Source organism: Lipotes vexillifer, unplaced genomic scaffold, assembly GCF_000442215.2.
Source record: "Lipotes vexillifer unplaced genomic scaffold, Lipotes_vexillifer_v1.1 scaffold1158, whole genome shotgun sequence".
NCBI lineage: Eukaryota > Metazoa > Chordata > Mammalia > Artiodactyla > Lipotidae > Lipotes > Lipotes vexillifer.
In genome coordinates this window covers 466,028-480,788 of record NW_006793745.1, presented here as the reverse complement: position 1 = coordinate 480,788, position 14,761 = coordinate 466,028, and the positions used below count along the sequence as shown (strand labels likewise).

The 14,761-nt window shown below is 49.1% G+C and overlaps 1 protein-coding gene across 1 annotated transcript; it reads right to left on the bottom strand.

The window, feature by feature from the left end:
- Positions 1-1,977: 1,977 nt before the first annotated feature.
- Positions 1,978-7,916, bottom strand: FABP1 (fatty acid binding protein 1). Its single transcript, XM_007466725.1, has 4 exons — positions 7,833-7,916; positions 5,692-5,864; positions 4,151-4,243; positions 1,978-2,092 (listed from the first exon to the last, which is right to left on the bottom strand). Exons 1-4 carry the CDS (start codon positions 7,897-7,899, stop codon positions 2,042-2,044), a joined length of 384 nt encoding a protein of 127 aa, XP_007466787.1. The 5' UTR covers positions 7,900-7,916; the 3' UTR covers positions 1,978-2,041.
- Positions 7,917-14,761: the final 6,845 nt, after the last annotated feature.

Here is a 14,761-nt window from a genome sequence, read left to right as displayed (position 1 = left end):
GAAAGAGTACTTTCAGCTGTGCAGTTTAGGAAGCCTTCTTGGAGGAGGTGGCACTTAAATTATGAGAGGAATGAGAGGTTGTTTAACTCGATTGGAGTGTATATTATAGGAAGGGTGTAAAGCTAGATAAGGTGGGACAGGACATAATGGGGCAAAGTTCGGCAACCTATGGTCCATGAGTCAGATCCAGCTGCCACATTTTTTTTTTTTTTTGGCTGCGCTGCACAGCGCGCAGTAAACTTAGTTCCCTGACCAGGGATTGAACCCGCGCCTCCTGCAGTGAAAGCGCGGAGTCTTAACCACTGGACACCCAGGGAAGTCCCCACCTGTTTCTATACGGTGTGCGAGCTAAGAATGGTTTTCCATGTTTAAATGGTTGAAAAACATCAAAAGAAGAACAATATTTTATGACATAGGCAAATGATATGAAATTTATGACAATATTTTATGACATAGGCAAATGATATGAAATTTAAATTTCGGTGTTCATAAATAAAGTTTCATGGGAACACAGCCATGCCCACCTGTTTGGGTATTGTCTGTGGCTGCTTCAGTGCTACAACAGCAGAATTAGGGAGTTGTGGCAGAGCCTGGATGGTCCACAAAACTGAAAATATTTTCTTTCTGGCTTTTTATAGAAGTTTACTGATCCCTGTTACAGAGCCTTGAATGCAGGTTGAGGAGTTTGACTCTTATGTGTAAGGCAATGAACTAGGGTGCTTTATGATCAGTGCTGTTTTTAGGGAAGATGACAATTTGTGGGGTGGAGATTTGTAGGTGAGAGAGAGAGGCAGGGAGATGCCATAGTGGCCTGTGAAACAATGCAAGTAACGAGTAACGGGGTTTCAACCCCAAAAGAGGGAAGGTGGGAAAGGTGACAGATTCATTCATTCATTAAAGCATCTTTGTTGAGAGCTTTCTGTGGTCTGGGCACTGTTCTGAGAGCTGAAAGATATAAGGTAGAAATGCCCGAGCTTGGTAGCTCTTTGGGTATGGGAAATGAGCTCTGTGTTCATTTGCTAAGGATGCCGTAACCAAGTACTACAGACTGGGCGGCTCAAACCACAGACATTTATTATCTCAGAGTTTTGGAGGCCAGAAGTCTAAGATCAAGGTGACCAAAGCTATGCTCCTTCTGCAAGAGGTAGGGAAGGATCTGGCCCAGGTCTCTCTCCTAGCTTCTGCTAGTTCCTCGGCTTGTGGGTGCATAACTCGTCTCCACATGGCAGACTCCCTGTGGGCGTATGTGTTCAAAAATCTCCTTTTTATAAGGACACCAGCCATATTGGATTAGGGGCCCACCCTACTCCAGTATGAGCTCATTTTAACTTAACTGATTACATCTGCAATGACTATGTCTGAATAAGGTCACAGTCTGAGGTCGTGAGGGCTAGGACTTCGACCTGTGAGTTTTGGAGATGCAACTCAACCCATCACAGCTACCAGGGCCTGGTACAAGGTGCCGTTTGGAGAAATCCCTGTTCTCCCATACTCTGCTTCTGCCCGCAGCATGGAGGGAATTTCTACCTGAGATTCCTCTGTCTGCTTCTGGCAGCTTCTCACTCCGCCCTCCTCTAGGAGGGAGAATTGTCCCTGGGTGGGCCAGTGCCCGATCTTTTTGTTCATGTCCCCTGGTGGGTGGGGCTGCCGTGAGCATAGCATCCCTTCGCCTGCCCAGGGTTTCTGCTGTCTCTGTCCCCATGGGGGTGACCCAGCACACAGCCCCTCTCGTTCCAACTCCTTGCCATGTGGCTGACTGGGACAGCTCATTCCAGGGCTGCCCTACAGATCTAGCCACATCATGTGTCCCTTACAGGGTCACCTGAGTGGGCAGCCTGGGGTCTGCTTTCAGGCTGAGAATCAGACCTGACTCCGTAGGATGGACTGTGCAGATGATCAAGATTTACAAAAATAGAGGTGATCGGTGTTCAATAACCACATCAATGAAAAGCCATCAAGAGGAAAAGACATTTTTTTAAAAACAAAGTTCACTTTATTACATTAATTGTATATACTAAAAGCATATGAAATGCAGACTTGTCTAAATTTTCTTGCTGATTCTCTTGAAGACGATGTCCCCCAGTGTCATGGTCTGAAAGCCAGAAAAGACATCATGAAACGCTCATCTGATGTTGAATTGTAACTGATAGTTAAGCCCCCAGTATGCTAACATATGTAGTAATTCAAAGACTCCTCTGTTTTCTATAGGACCAGAGGAAGGGTTGGCAATCTTTTCTAAAATCCCATTGGTCACTTTGCTTCCTCACGTGCAGAGTTGTCCTGGCTTTTACTGAATTCCTTTCTACATCAGTGACTGTTAGAGCAAGACGATCCAAACCAGTCCAATCTGATCCAATTTCTCAAAGTTTCATTGAGCACCTACTATGGACCAAACACGTGTTGAGCACCGAGGACAAGTGTATGGGGAAACACCTGGGCATGCAGCCTGGAACTTAGTAGGTAGTGCATAATTTCCCTCCCAAAGCTGTGGGGCCTATAAAAACATTAGATTCGTTGGATCCGTAAGTGTTTGAGTTTTTGAGGGTTGCTCCTTTCTCTCCCAGCCCTTCCCTCCTGTTGATTCTCTTGAACAAGACTATATGGCAATGATGTGGGGTGATGTCATCAGGGTGAAAAGGCAGCCCTTTAGTTTCAACAGCAATGAAATGGAACGGAAAGATCTAGGTTTGAACCCTAGTTCCACAACTCACTAGCTGGATGACCTTGGACAGGTCAACCTGTCTATTAAGTCCCCCATCCTGCCTCCCTCACAGGAGATGAGAGGAATAGGGGCAATGGAACATATCAAAGACATTGGCCAGGACTGAGTCCAGGACAGCTTATCTCCCACTGCCCTGCAGGTGCCTCTCTCCTCTGCTGCGAATGTGCTGGGGACCGCAAATTTCATGGTTGACCCTCACTCTCTCCCTACTTGAGGGATTTCTCTCCTTGAGCAGTGTTCTGCCTCTGTGACTCCCCAGAATACAACCTGGGGGCAAGGAAGAGCCGGGGGGACACTGTACTCTAACTGCAGGAGAAACACTGTACTATTCACTCCCATATGGGGGATAGGACGTGGCCGACAGCCAGGCACCAAGGGTGATGTGGCGCACACAAACCGGAGTGTCAGATCCATAAGCTGCCATGAAATTGCCAAGAATACGGTTCTCCTTATAAATGCCAAAAAGGCAAAGGCATTTACTGAGTGCCCTGGGCTTGCAAGGCAGATGGAGGCCTCTGTGTTCATTGGTTAGTGACGCAGAAGGGAAGGGCTATGGCTAACAATTACTGCAACGTCATAAAATAGAAAAAGCAATGAAACAGCCCAACTTTCTGCCAAACCAAGCCTTCCTTGAGCGTGGGTGCTGCGTCCATGGGAAGGGTTGCTCCATGAATCAGAGGACCACAGGTGGGAATGAATGGATTTCTGTCCTCCAGCCTGTGAGCGAGACTTGTGTCTACATCCCAGCAGAGTCTAAGAAGTGTGACATGTGCTGGTGGCTTTGCACGACCCTGTGTCTCCTACCAAGATCCTCTCCTATGCCATCCTATTTGGGTGTTGGGGAAGGAAGGGGAGAGGAGACAGGGGATGGCAGTGAGGAAGGAAGGAAGTGGGGGAGGTAGGAGTGGTCGACCCTGACCAGGCAAGTGGTGGTGGAAGGACAGCCTGAGGAACCGGGAGGGGCAGGGAAGCACCAGCTGGGGCCACCACCAGCACATCGGGGGCTTTTGGTGAATTAGAAAAGTGTGCCCCTTCCTTAAGACATCATACTTCTCTATTGGAAAACTGCCCTAATACATTGCACTGGTTTTATTAGAACAAGATGACTTATTAGCATCCATTGCAAGGCGGTAAGAAATGTACAAAGCTCCCCTGTCTACAATAGGAGCTGGCTTCTCCTAGGGTGGTGCAGTGTATCACCGTGGACTGCTGCCCTGTGAGACAGATCCAGCTCAGAGGAACCCTAGCTCTGCCATTTCCTGGCAGTATGATTGCCTCAGTTTCCCCATTATGAAAATTCAGTGTTGGTGGGAAGATTCGAGATAATGTGTGAAGGCTGCCTGGGCACAGTGGATGCTCAGTAAGTGGTAGCAGAGATTGACCCCTGGCCCCAAGCACAAGGAGCCACAAGTCAGAGTGTCAACTTACGCTGGTGGCTGTGTCACCGTTGAATTCAGTCACGGACTTGATGCCTTTGATAGTTGTCACCAGTTTATTCCCACCTTCCAGCTGAACCACCGTCTGCATGGGACAGAAGGAATGGCCTGGGAGGAAGGGTCTGGGAGGGAGTAAACCTCTCGCTAATGAGGTTGGCTCCCCTGCATAGGTCTCTGCTTGCAGCAACCAAACCCTGTTCTCTGGCTCTGAACAGAAGTGAGGTGCATGTAAGAACTGAAGAAAATGGCAGGGCGTCTTTTGTCAGACTTTTCATCTATGGGATGCGATCTAGGAGTCAGCATAAGACCCCTAAGCTGTCTCAAATCAAACACAAATAAAATTGATTCAAGTCACAATTCTCCAAGACGATGGAGGGAGGGGGTAGCAAAATTCAAAATCCTGGCCAGTTGGAAGAACACATAGTTTTGCTTTGTATTATTTTATATTATTCCTTCTAGCACCTTTATCTTTCCTCTTGCGGGCTCCTTTTCATGCATCCAGGAAGAGGTAACAGGAAACCCAGCATGGAGCAGAAGACACTGGTCAACGTTAAAATTTGCCTCCAAAACGGACAATTGTAAAAGGCCTGTGGTAAAACCCATGACAGCCTGCCCCTTACCGTGGGCCGTGTAAGAGACTTTCCCTTCTAAAATTTATCACACATTTCCTGACCTGTAATGTTATATCTAGAGAAGCAGAAATCAAGAGCCATCAGAACCCAACACTTGTGCGGAGACAGGTGCACAAAGTTGTCTGGGGTCAGGGGACGTTGTGGGAGAGGAGTGAAGATGGCCACTCAGTGGTACTGGTGGTGCTGGGGTGTGTGGGGTTTCGGATGGAGGAACAGAGGCCCTTTGTGGGGGGCGCCCCCCTGCCTGGATCTCCCAGCCACCGCCTGCCCACCACTCACACATCCCACACCAGCTCTCATCACACACCTTAGCCACAGCCCAGCGGAGGTGACACCGCCCTGCCCGCTGCCTTTGTTCTGGGAAGGGTGACTGTGCCCATTTCACAGATGAGGTAGCAAAGTCTAGGGGCTCATTGACCCACCCACAAGGCTTGATCTGAAGGCCTGCTTTGGTTCTTTGGTGTCGCAGGCACCTCCTTCAGGAAGTCTCTCCCCATGACCACCAGCTCTAGGCTCAGCAAAGCCGTTTCCTTTGGCTCACGGATGACCTCAGGGCTCTGTTAGGGGTTTTGCACAGACTGCCACTTGCCCGTTGCTGGGCCTGGGAGATTCTGAGTCTAAGACTCCCGCTCTGGGCCTGGTTCCCCATACCCTCTATATGGGAGAGCTCGGACTCTTGGGCCAGGGCTCCTCCAGAGGGTCGCAGGAAACTGGGAGCTTCCCTAAGAGCTTCGTCCTTAAGAGCTGTCTTTGTCTCTCTGCCTCTCACCCTGGCAGTGGGTTCAGAGATAGGGTATCAGCAGTGGGAACTGTGAGGTGGGAGCCTTGAGGGAGGACGCCTGGGACCAGGCTCCAGGGAAAGTTCTGGAAGCAGAGGGTGGCTCGAGGGGGCACCTCCTACCTTGACTTTCTCCCCGGTCAGGAATTCTATCTCACACTCCTCCCCCAAGGTGACCTCGTTCTGGATCACTTTGGAGCCAGTGATGATGGTGAACTTGAAGTGGTTCCCGTTATGCACGACTTCTGTCACCCCCTTGATGTCCTTCCCCTTCTGGATGAGGTCATCAGGCATACCTGGTGGAAAGCACTGGACGTTTAGAGGTGGGCAGAGGTGGGAGCTGCAACGTCACAAGAGAAACCCCGTGATGCGGAGCGGGAGGGGAGATGCCGTGTTTTCCCGGAGGCCCCAGCACTTTCTGGAGTCCTGTGAGCAATGTGGGTTTTGACCTCTGAAAGGGAAGGTCAGTGGCCTGACCTGGCCTGATCTCATGCACCTGCTATCTTGCCAGTTGGTTTATAAAAAAAACACACCCCTCTGCCCAGGGGAAGCTTTTCTCGGCTGAGCACCTGCTTCTTACTTGCTCTCTCTCTTCGTTCCTCTTACTTTAAAGCCTTCAGACTTTGCTCTTTTGAGTGTAAAGCATTTTGTCCTCCACATTCAGGGGACCATCCAGCTTGTCTCCCAAGCCAGGTCCCCCCCACCCGAGAGTGGAAGGGGAGCTCTGAATAATTATGCCAGAACGGCAGGCACACACCCGGACTGTGCCTGACAGACCTATGTCCCCCTATCCTTACCTCCACCTCTGCCATCGAGGCGCCTGAGGAAGATGGACCAGGTATCCCCTGCCCGGGGACAGGGCTTTACGAACTTCAGAGCATGTCTATGTTGTTACATGAATTGAGCTTCATGAAAACCAGGTACATTGACAGCGGTGGGGAGGGTCCTGTTGCCCAGGTGAGGGACGCGGGACACAGAGAGGTGGCATGGCGTGCCCTACAGGAGAAGGCCTAGCTCTCAGCTTCCCCGAAACTCCTCCTGTCTTTGCCTTTGCTGTCTTCCCCACCCTCTCCTCTCAGCATCCTTCCTTGTCCCCCTGCCCCTTTGCTCTCTCCCGCTGGAGGACACTCCCCTCCCCCAGCCCCACAGGGGACACCTGCTCATCTTCCAAGGCTCAGCCAAGGCTCACCTTCGCTCCTCCCAAGGCTTCCCTTGATGCCCCCCCCAGGACCACCACATCCTCCTGTAAGTGACCCGGTGGGGTGGGGGGAAGGGATTTAAAATGTGTCTCCGGGAACTAGTGCCGGCTTCAAATCCCAGCTCAGTTTGGGATTACTACCTGTGTGACCCCGGTTGGGATTACTTCACCTTTCAAGGCCTCAGTTGCCTCAATTATAAAATGGGAAAAATAATAGTATCCAACTCAGAGTTTTTTGGTGAGGCATTAACAGGATGTTGCCTGTCTAGGGCTTAGCATGGGGCCCGATGCTGAGTCAGCACTCGGGACACGTTAGAGCATGCTTGATTTCATTTATTTCTTCTCTTTTTCTCTAAATTGTGACCTTGGAAACGTGGCTCATTGTTATCTGTCTCTGTGGTATCTGCCCAGCACAGCACTCATCTCAGCGTGCGGTTGGCCTCAAATCAAAGTTTGTTAGAAGAATGAATAAATGGGGCTTCCCTGGTGGCATAGTGGTTAAGAATCTGCCTGCCAGTGCAGGGGACACGGGTTCGAGCCCTGGTCTGGGAGGATCCCACATGCCACAGAGCAACTAGGCCCCTGAGCCACAACTACTGAGCCTACGCGTCTGGAGCCTGTGCTCCGCAACGGGAGAGGCCTCGACAGTGAGAGGCCCGCACACCGCGATGAAGAATGGCTCCCGCTTGCTGCAACTGGAGAAAGCCCTCGCACAGAAACGAAGACCCAACACAGCCAAAAATAAATACATAAATAAATGAATTTATATATAAACAAAAGAATGAATAAATGAATGAACGAGTGAATGAACAGGGTCACACAATGAGGAACCAGTAGAGGTGGCTTCAATCCAGATCAGACCCTAGTTCAGTGCTATTTCCACTTGCCTAAGGTGTAGCCTTGTGCAGGGTGGAATAGCATGCGCTTCGAAAGTAACAGAAGAGGACCCCTGGTCTGTGTAAAGCTTGGACCGCTCCTCGCATCCAGCCGTCAGGACCCCAAAGGGCCACCACGTGTAGGACCAGACCGTCATGGCCATGGCCCCCAGCCTTGGCCCAGCACTCACCGACTGCCTTCATGAAGGTCTCAAAGTTTTCCTGGCTCTGCATTTGGTACTTGCCAGAGAAGTTCATGGTGGCGACGAAGCTCCCTTCACAGCTGGGCCAACAGCTCTGCTGGCAGAGCTGCCAGTGTGGGCTGATTTATAGGGGGCTCCTTCCCCTTCAAATGTAGGCCATAGGTCAGTCGCTGTCGACTCCTTTATGGCCAGGTTCAAACATTAACTCCTGAGAGCAATGGTCAACAATTAAAAAAAAACAGGTTGGGCACAGCAGTGATTTGCTCCAATTCAGCAAACCTTGATGAGTGCCAATCAGGTGCAAAGCCCTATGGCACTGCAGACTTTAAGGTGCTGCTACCCCATGAAATGTGTGTGTGCATGTATGTGTATGCATACATACCTACACAAGCATATATGTGTGTGTGTGCATGTGTATACGTATGTATACGTATATACGTGGAGATGTGTATGTGTACGTGTGGATCTAGATTTAGACACTCAGAAAAATACCAAAGAATCCCTTTAATCTCAAAACCTCACCTTAGTTACCTTATGATCTCTTCTCATCTTTATCATCACACTAAGTTAATTTTTACCAAGTTGTCATCAGTCCCTAGAGCTGCTTTGTATTCTGGGAATACCTCACAGGCTCCTCCACAGTCCAAATCAATCTCCTTTTGGGGATTTTCCTGGTGATGCTGTGGTTAAGAATCCGCCTGCCAATGCAGGGGACACGGGTTAGAGCCCTGGTCCGGGAAGATCTCATATGCCGCGGAGCAACTAAGCCCGGGCGCCACAACTACTGAACCTGCGCTCTAGGGCCTGTGAGCCACGACTACTGAGCCTGCGAGCCACAACTGCTGAGCCCGTGTGCCACAACTACTGAAGTCTGCATGTCTAGAGCCTGTGTTCCGATACAAGAGAAGCCACTGCAATGAGAAGCCCGCTCGCCGCAACTAGAGAAAGCCCGCGTGCAGCAAGGAAGACCCAACACAGCCCCCCCCAAAAAATCTCCTTTTGGAAGTGTGAAAGGGTACCTTTAAACCAGGTGTGTGGAGATTGAGATGCATTTAATTAGGCAGGGACAAGATAGGGGAAGGAAGAAGGTAGGACCTGTTGGACCCCCGAACCTGTCGGGGAGCTCATGCCTCTATGCTGGCTTTCATGGGGCTCTCCCTGCCCTTCTGTTCTTCTGCCCCGGTAGCCTCCTCTATGAATCCTCTGGGCTCAGAGAACACTTTGCAAGTACCTGTATTGTCATTCCTACTGGGATTATTTCTCTCTGCCTTTTTTTCCCACTGTACCTCTTCCTTGGTATTCCCAATACTGGCACGTAGTAGATGTCCAATTAATGATGAGTCCGCAAATAAAAACTGTCAGCAGTTAATGAGGCCACGGTGTTTCTCATTAAACAAAAATGAGAGATACAGAGTAGTCAGATTGGGCAGGGCTGGGCAGCCAGGAGATGTGTGTGTGTGTGTGTGTGTGTGTGTGTGTGTGTAAGAGAGAGAGAAAATCACAGGATAAGGGAGAGAGGGTGAGGGAGCCCGGGGTCTGTGTTCAGTGAGGCTGAGCTGGTGAGGCAATGGGGCTGTTCTGGGCAGGAGACTGAGAGAGAGACATCAGTTGCATCTTTCTCCCTCCTGGATGATGGGGGAGGAGAGAGAACAGTGCAGCAGGCAGAAAGGAGAGGGGCCAGCAAGAGGGTGTGGGGTGACAGAGTCACTAAGGCATCCCCAGTGGCAGGGAGGCAGGCAGGCTTCTCGGAAGGCTGGTGTTGAATTTGAAACTGCCAAGTGAATCCCCATCCATCTTTCCTCAATTCTCTCCCCAGCTACTTCCATGCTTCAGTAAAGCATAACCCATGAATCAATAGATGTGCAAGAGGAAAATGATGGGCTGAGTTTCATTTCTGGGTTGATGTAATGCAGCCAAGACAGCACACTGAAAACAGTACCAGGAAGCCGAGTGGCCATGGGGTGCATTTTCCCCAGGGATCCCCCTAAATCCTAGGTTGGGCTTTAGACGAATTCAAACTAATTTTGTCCAAATCCCAGAGTACCATCTAATCCCTGCCGGCATCTGGGTTACGTAGGGTAACCCACTGGCTAATAGCTGACGTGTGTCTGCCTAATGACTGTGCGCTGGTTGAGCCCCGGGCTAAATTCAAGTTATACCTGAGACACCCCCCAATCCCTCGCCGCCATCAAGTGCTCTATTTGGGAGGATTTACTGGACACGATGCCCTGGACACACCACGCTCTCTCATGCAGCCACTGCCTGCCCAACACCCCTCCTCGGGTAAAGGGATGCCTGGCATATAAATTCCACATCCAGACCCTCTCCCCTTGACCATGGATGTCAAATGACACAACCCACAGTACTGTTCATTGGGCTCTAAGGTGGCTAGGGGGACAGAGCATCATAAAAGTTTCTCCATAGGGCAGGACGGCACCAATCCCAGAGGCCTCTCAGGAAGCCTGGACGCTTTTCTGGTGGCCGAGGGAGAGCAGTGCCTGTGAACTGACTCCCTGCAGACCCTTCTACCTGCCCTGCCCTTCCTGCCTCTCCGTCCAGGCAGTGCCTCGCATGACCAACTCAGAGGCTGGTCAAGGGGCTAGCACAGCCGTTGGAGACCTGACAGCTCCCATGGCAAAGGGGCAGCCTCCTCTTGGCTAGATTGTGTTTGGTGTGTGTGTGTGTGTGTGTGTGTGTGTGTGTGTGTGTGTGAGAGAGAGAGAGAGAGAGAGAGAGAGAGAGAGTCTTGAAGTAACAGAAATTAGTGGCCATTTCAAAACTTATCACTTGTAAGTATTTTTCCATAAAATTAAAAAAGGGTAATGACATCTCCCACCCACAAGCTAAGTAAACACAAGAAGAGATAAGCCTAATTGCAATGACAAAGTTCAAGTGGCTTTCAAGAAAGAAAGAGTCCCACTTCATGGGCCCAGCTTCTGATTTTTGTCTACTCGCAGACTCCAGCCCCCTCCAAGCCCCACCAGACATCCCCTCTCCTCACTTCCCCTACTCAGATGAGCAACGTGGAGGCATGGGAGGGGTGACAGCCTCTTGGTAGCTAGGATATGACTGCCGTTTATTTGAGGCCAGGCACGTCTGCACTTGGATCTGATCCCAGGATGTCTGCAGTGTCAGTTTCCCCACTTCCTGGGTGTTTCAGGAGATGCCATGCACTTCACTAGAGGCAGGGCTGCAAGAGGGGAAGGACTTGAGTTTGGGTCCAGCTCTGGCTAGCAGACGTGTGACCCTGGACAAACCATTCAACCTCACTGGGCCTCCACTTTTATTAAATGGTCCTGACATTCTCTGCCTTGTGAAAGCCCTGTGTCAACCCAAGTCCTTCAGGAAAGTGAAGTCAGAGGGGATCAGAGCACTTTGCCTCTGCTTGTGCCAGGTGTCCAGAGGTATCTCCAGCCCAGGGCCAACTTTTATGTTTATCTCCTGACTTGGGGACTAGCTTCCTTCCCATCTCCCTGGGCCAGTGGTAATGTCTCCAGGTGCCCCAGCCTCAGCTCACTGCTTACTTCTCTGACTTACAATTCCTACGGTGCTCCTGGCATCTGGTGATTTTTCTTTCTTTCCTGAGACCTCAGCTGTACGTCGGAAAAGGCAGTATGGTTCAAGCTGCACATTTGATGCGTCCTGAGGGAAGAATTTGTATCAGCTTCGCTGGCCGTGTCATCAGTCCTGCAAATCCTGTGTTTTTATCATGTGCTGTTTCAAATCTTTTTGGTGGGGGGACTTCTCTAGTGGCGCAGTGGATAAGACTCCACACTCCCAATGCAGGGAGCCTGGGTTCAATCCCTGGACAGGGAACTAGATCCCACATGTATGCTGCAACTAAGAGTTTGCATGCCACAACTAAGGAGCCCACATGCTGCAACTAAGGAGCCGGCGAGCTGCAACTAAAGGAGCCCTGGAGCCACAACTAAAGAGTCTGTGAGCTGTAACTAAGGAGCCCACTTGCTGCAAATAAGACCTGGTGCAACCAAATAAATAAATAAATATTAAAAAAAATCTTTTCGTTGGAATTTCAGGATGTACATCCTTTGACGAAAACTTTTAAAAGACATTCTTAAGCCTTGCTTTTCATATGCTTATTCTGTCTCTTCAATCGTTGTAAATTCCTTCAAGAATCCCCCCTATAAAAACTGTCCGGTACCTAGAATGGGATCTGCCTTGAAACCACTCAATGTCCTTGGCCTTTTAGAGGTCTGCCTCCTTGAAGAAGCCACAGGGGGACAAAAGGACAAATATGCCAAACAAGAATTTTGGGTTGTGGTTTGCCCTGTAAAGGGAATCACACTTATACAGACTATACTGAAAAATGTATTCAACAAAATTTCCCTTTACACCATAACTTTTAGGAATATCTCTATTGTGTAAAGTGAGACTTTCCTGTGATTTCCTTTGGGCCCCCCAGTGAGTTCTCCTTTACTGTGACAGGGTAGAGTAGAAAATCCTGTGGATTACGTGGCAGGTAGTGGCACTAACTTGAGGACTGATGTAATCAAGGAAGAACTCAAAACTTATCTGCAAGGCTGGTTCATAAGTCTCCTGTGTTGGCTGTAAAACCTAATTATGTTTGCTTGTCCTGTGTCCCTGTGTCCTTATGTCCCTTGCCCTCTGAGGGTTGGAGGCTTCCAGTTGGCTTCAAAGTCAGCCTGGCACTTCAAAGTGAAATCTCTCTCCAGCAACCCTTGGCCAACTAGCCACCCCGACCCTGCAGCCCTGCATTCTCTCTGCCTTAGAGTCGTGAATCATCAGCCCTTTAGAGCCAGAATGGTCACTCCACTGACATCCCTCAAGGCTCAGCTCCACAGTCCCTCTCCATATAGCCCTCCTGGGGGTTCTGTTCCTCTAGATTGACATCCCCAATCGTCACTTCTATTTGATTCCATGAATTCTATTACATTAAGAGTGATAAAATGCGGCTTCCACTAATTGACTACTAAGTAGGTGCTTTCTCTGAAAATTCTTCCTGAATTCTCAAAGCAATACTCTAAGGTAAGCATTATTATCCCCATTTTTCAGGAGAGAAAACTAAGGTAAGAAGAGGTTAGTAATGGCTACCCAAGCAGGAAGTTGCCAAATAGGAGCTTGAACTCCATCTGCTGGACACAAAGCTTATGGGTTTTTTTTTGTTTTTTGTTTTTTGGGGTTTTTTTTGAGGTACGCGGGCCTCTCACTGTTGTGGCCTCTCCCGTAGCGGAGCACAGGCTCCGGACGCGCAGGTTCAGCGGCCATGGCTCACGGGCCCAAGCCGCTCCACGGCATGTGGGATCTTCCTGGACCGGGGTACGAACCCGTGTCCCTTGCATTGGCAGGCAGACTCTCAACCACTGTGCCACCAGGGAAGTCCAAAGCTTATGGTTTTGACTTTTGTTTTTTCCACATTATAATTTTTAAAGGTATATCTTGGTTATTCTGATAAAAATTCTTCTAAACCAGAGCTTAACATTACACTCTCCATGGAGCACGGGTCTAGAAAATGTTGACAAGACAATAGTCCAGGTGCTATTGACCTCTTGAGTCATTGATGGTTGGGTAACTGTTGGTTTAGAAATGTCCTGTTACTCTAGGTCAAATAACTGGACAGTCCACATGTATGAAGACTGATCTCGAAGAAATGAAAGGTCCTGAAGTGGCTGCTGAGCCCTTGTCCAGTAGAGGTGCCGTGCAAAGCATATTTTACTGAATTCTAATTCTTTAAAGCTAGTATCTGCTGTCCTTCCTGTATTGGATTTACTGGAATATCCAATTTGGGCCACTCTGTAAGCACTCACCTGGTGTTTCATGGTGATTGCATGCATCATTTTGTTCCCTCCTCCAGGGTAGACTTTCCCCAGCCTCGGATCCCACCGAAGCCACATGCATCAGATAATTCATCTTCTTGACTATTCACTCAACAAGCAATACTCTGACCTACTGAAGTTCCTGCAGGGGTTATATTTTGAATCTACAAGGGAACTCCCTGTCTAGGAAGGAGCGTGAAGAGAGTCAAAGCTGCCCTTTGAATAGCATGAAGTTTAAATAATACTTCAAAATGTAGGGGATGATTGAATTAAGAGGAAGAAGTAATTTTTTAAAATATTTATTTATTTTTATTTGGTTGTGCTGGGTCTTAGTTACGGCAGGCGGGCTCCTTAGTTGTGGCATGCATGTGGGATTGAGTTCCCTGACCAGGGACCAGGCCCTCAGTATTGGGAGCACGGCGTCTCAACCACTGTGTCATCAGAGAAGTCCCAAGAAGGGATTTTCTGGTCAGGGAAGGAATCAGGATAGTTTCATGAGTAGAGAACAAAAAAATATACTGTTTTTGAAGAAAGGCATGTCATTTGTGGGGGAAGGATAGAGAGGAGGATGGAAGAGTCTGTGTAGGGGAATGGGAGATGGGAGCTGCAGAGGGAGGCCACAACCAGATGGTGATGGGGAGGCTGGACTGTATTCCCTAGCCTATAGTTTCCCCAAATGGGGTATATATCAGTACAAGAGATGATTTTAGATGGGATATATATGGACAATTTACATATTAATAGTTTTGCACTTAGTCGAACATGTATTAGAAAAATATACATCAACTTATGACCTCATGAATATTATTGCCTTGGATAAGTTCAGGTTGTTTTTTTTAAGGAGTCATTTAGAGAAAAATAGTACATAACTAATAGTACAGGAGTCCAGGATGGAGAACAGATATTACCCTAGGTATTTCAACTGCAGGAATTGAATATGGGAGATTGGTTACCAAGGTGATGGAAGAGCTGGAAGAACAAAAGGGAATTCGAAGCTGCTGATGTCTCTGGGCTGGGACCCAGGGGTCTACACCTGGTTCTACAATGTTGGAGGTTGCTGGTACCTTCAATTCTGGATCCACCTTGACCAGGCTGCTGGAATCTAGAGCCACTGCATTCCCG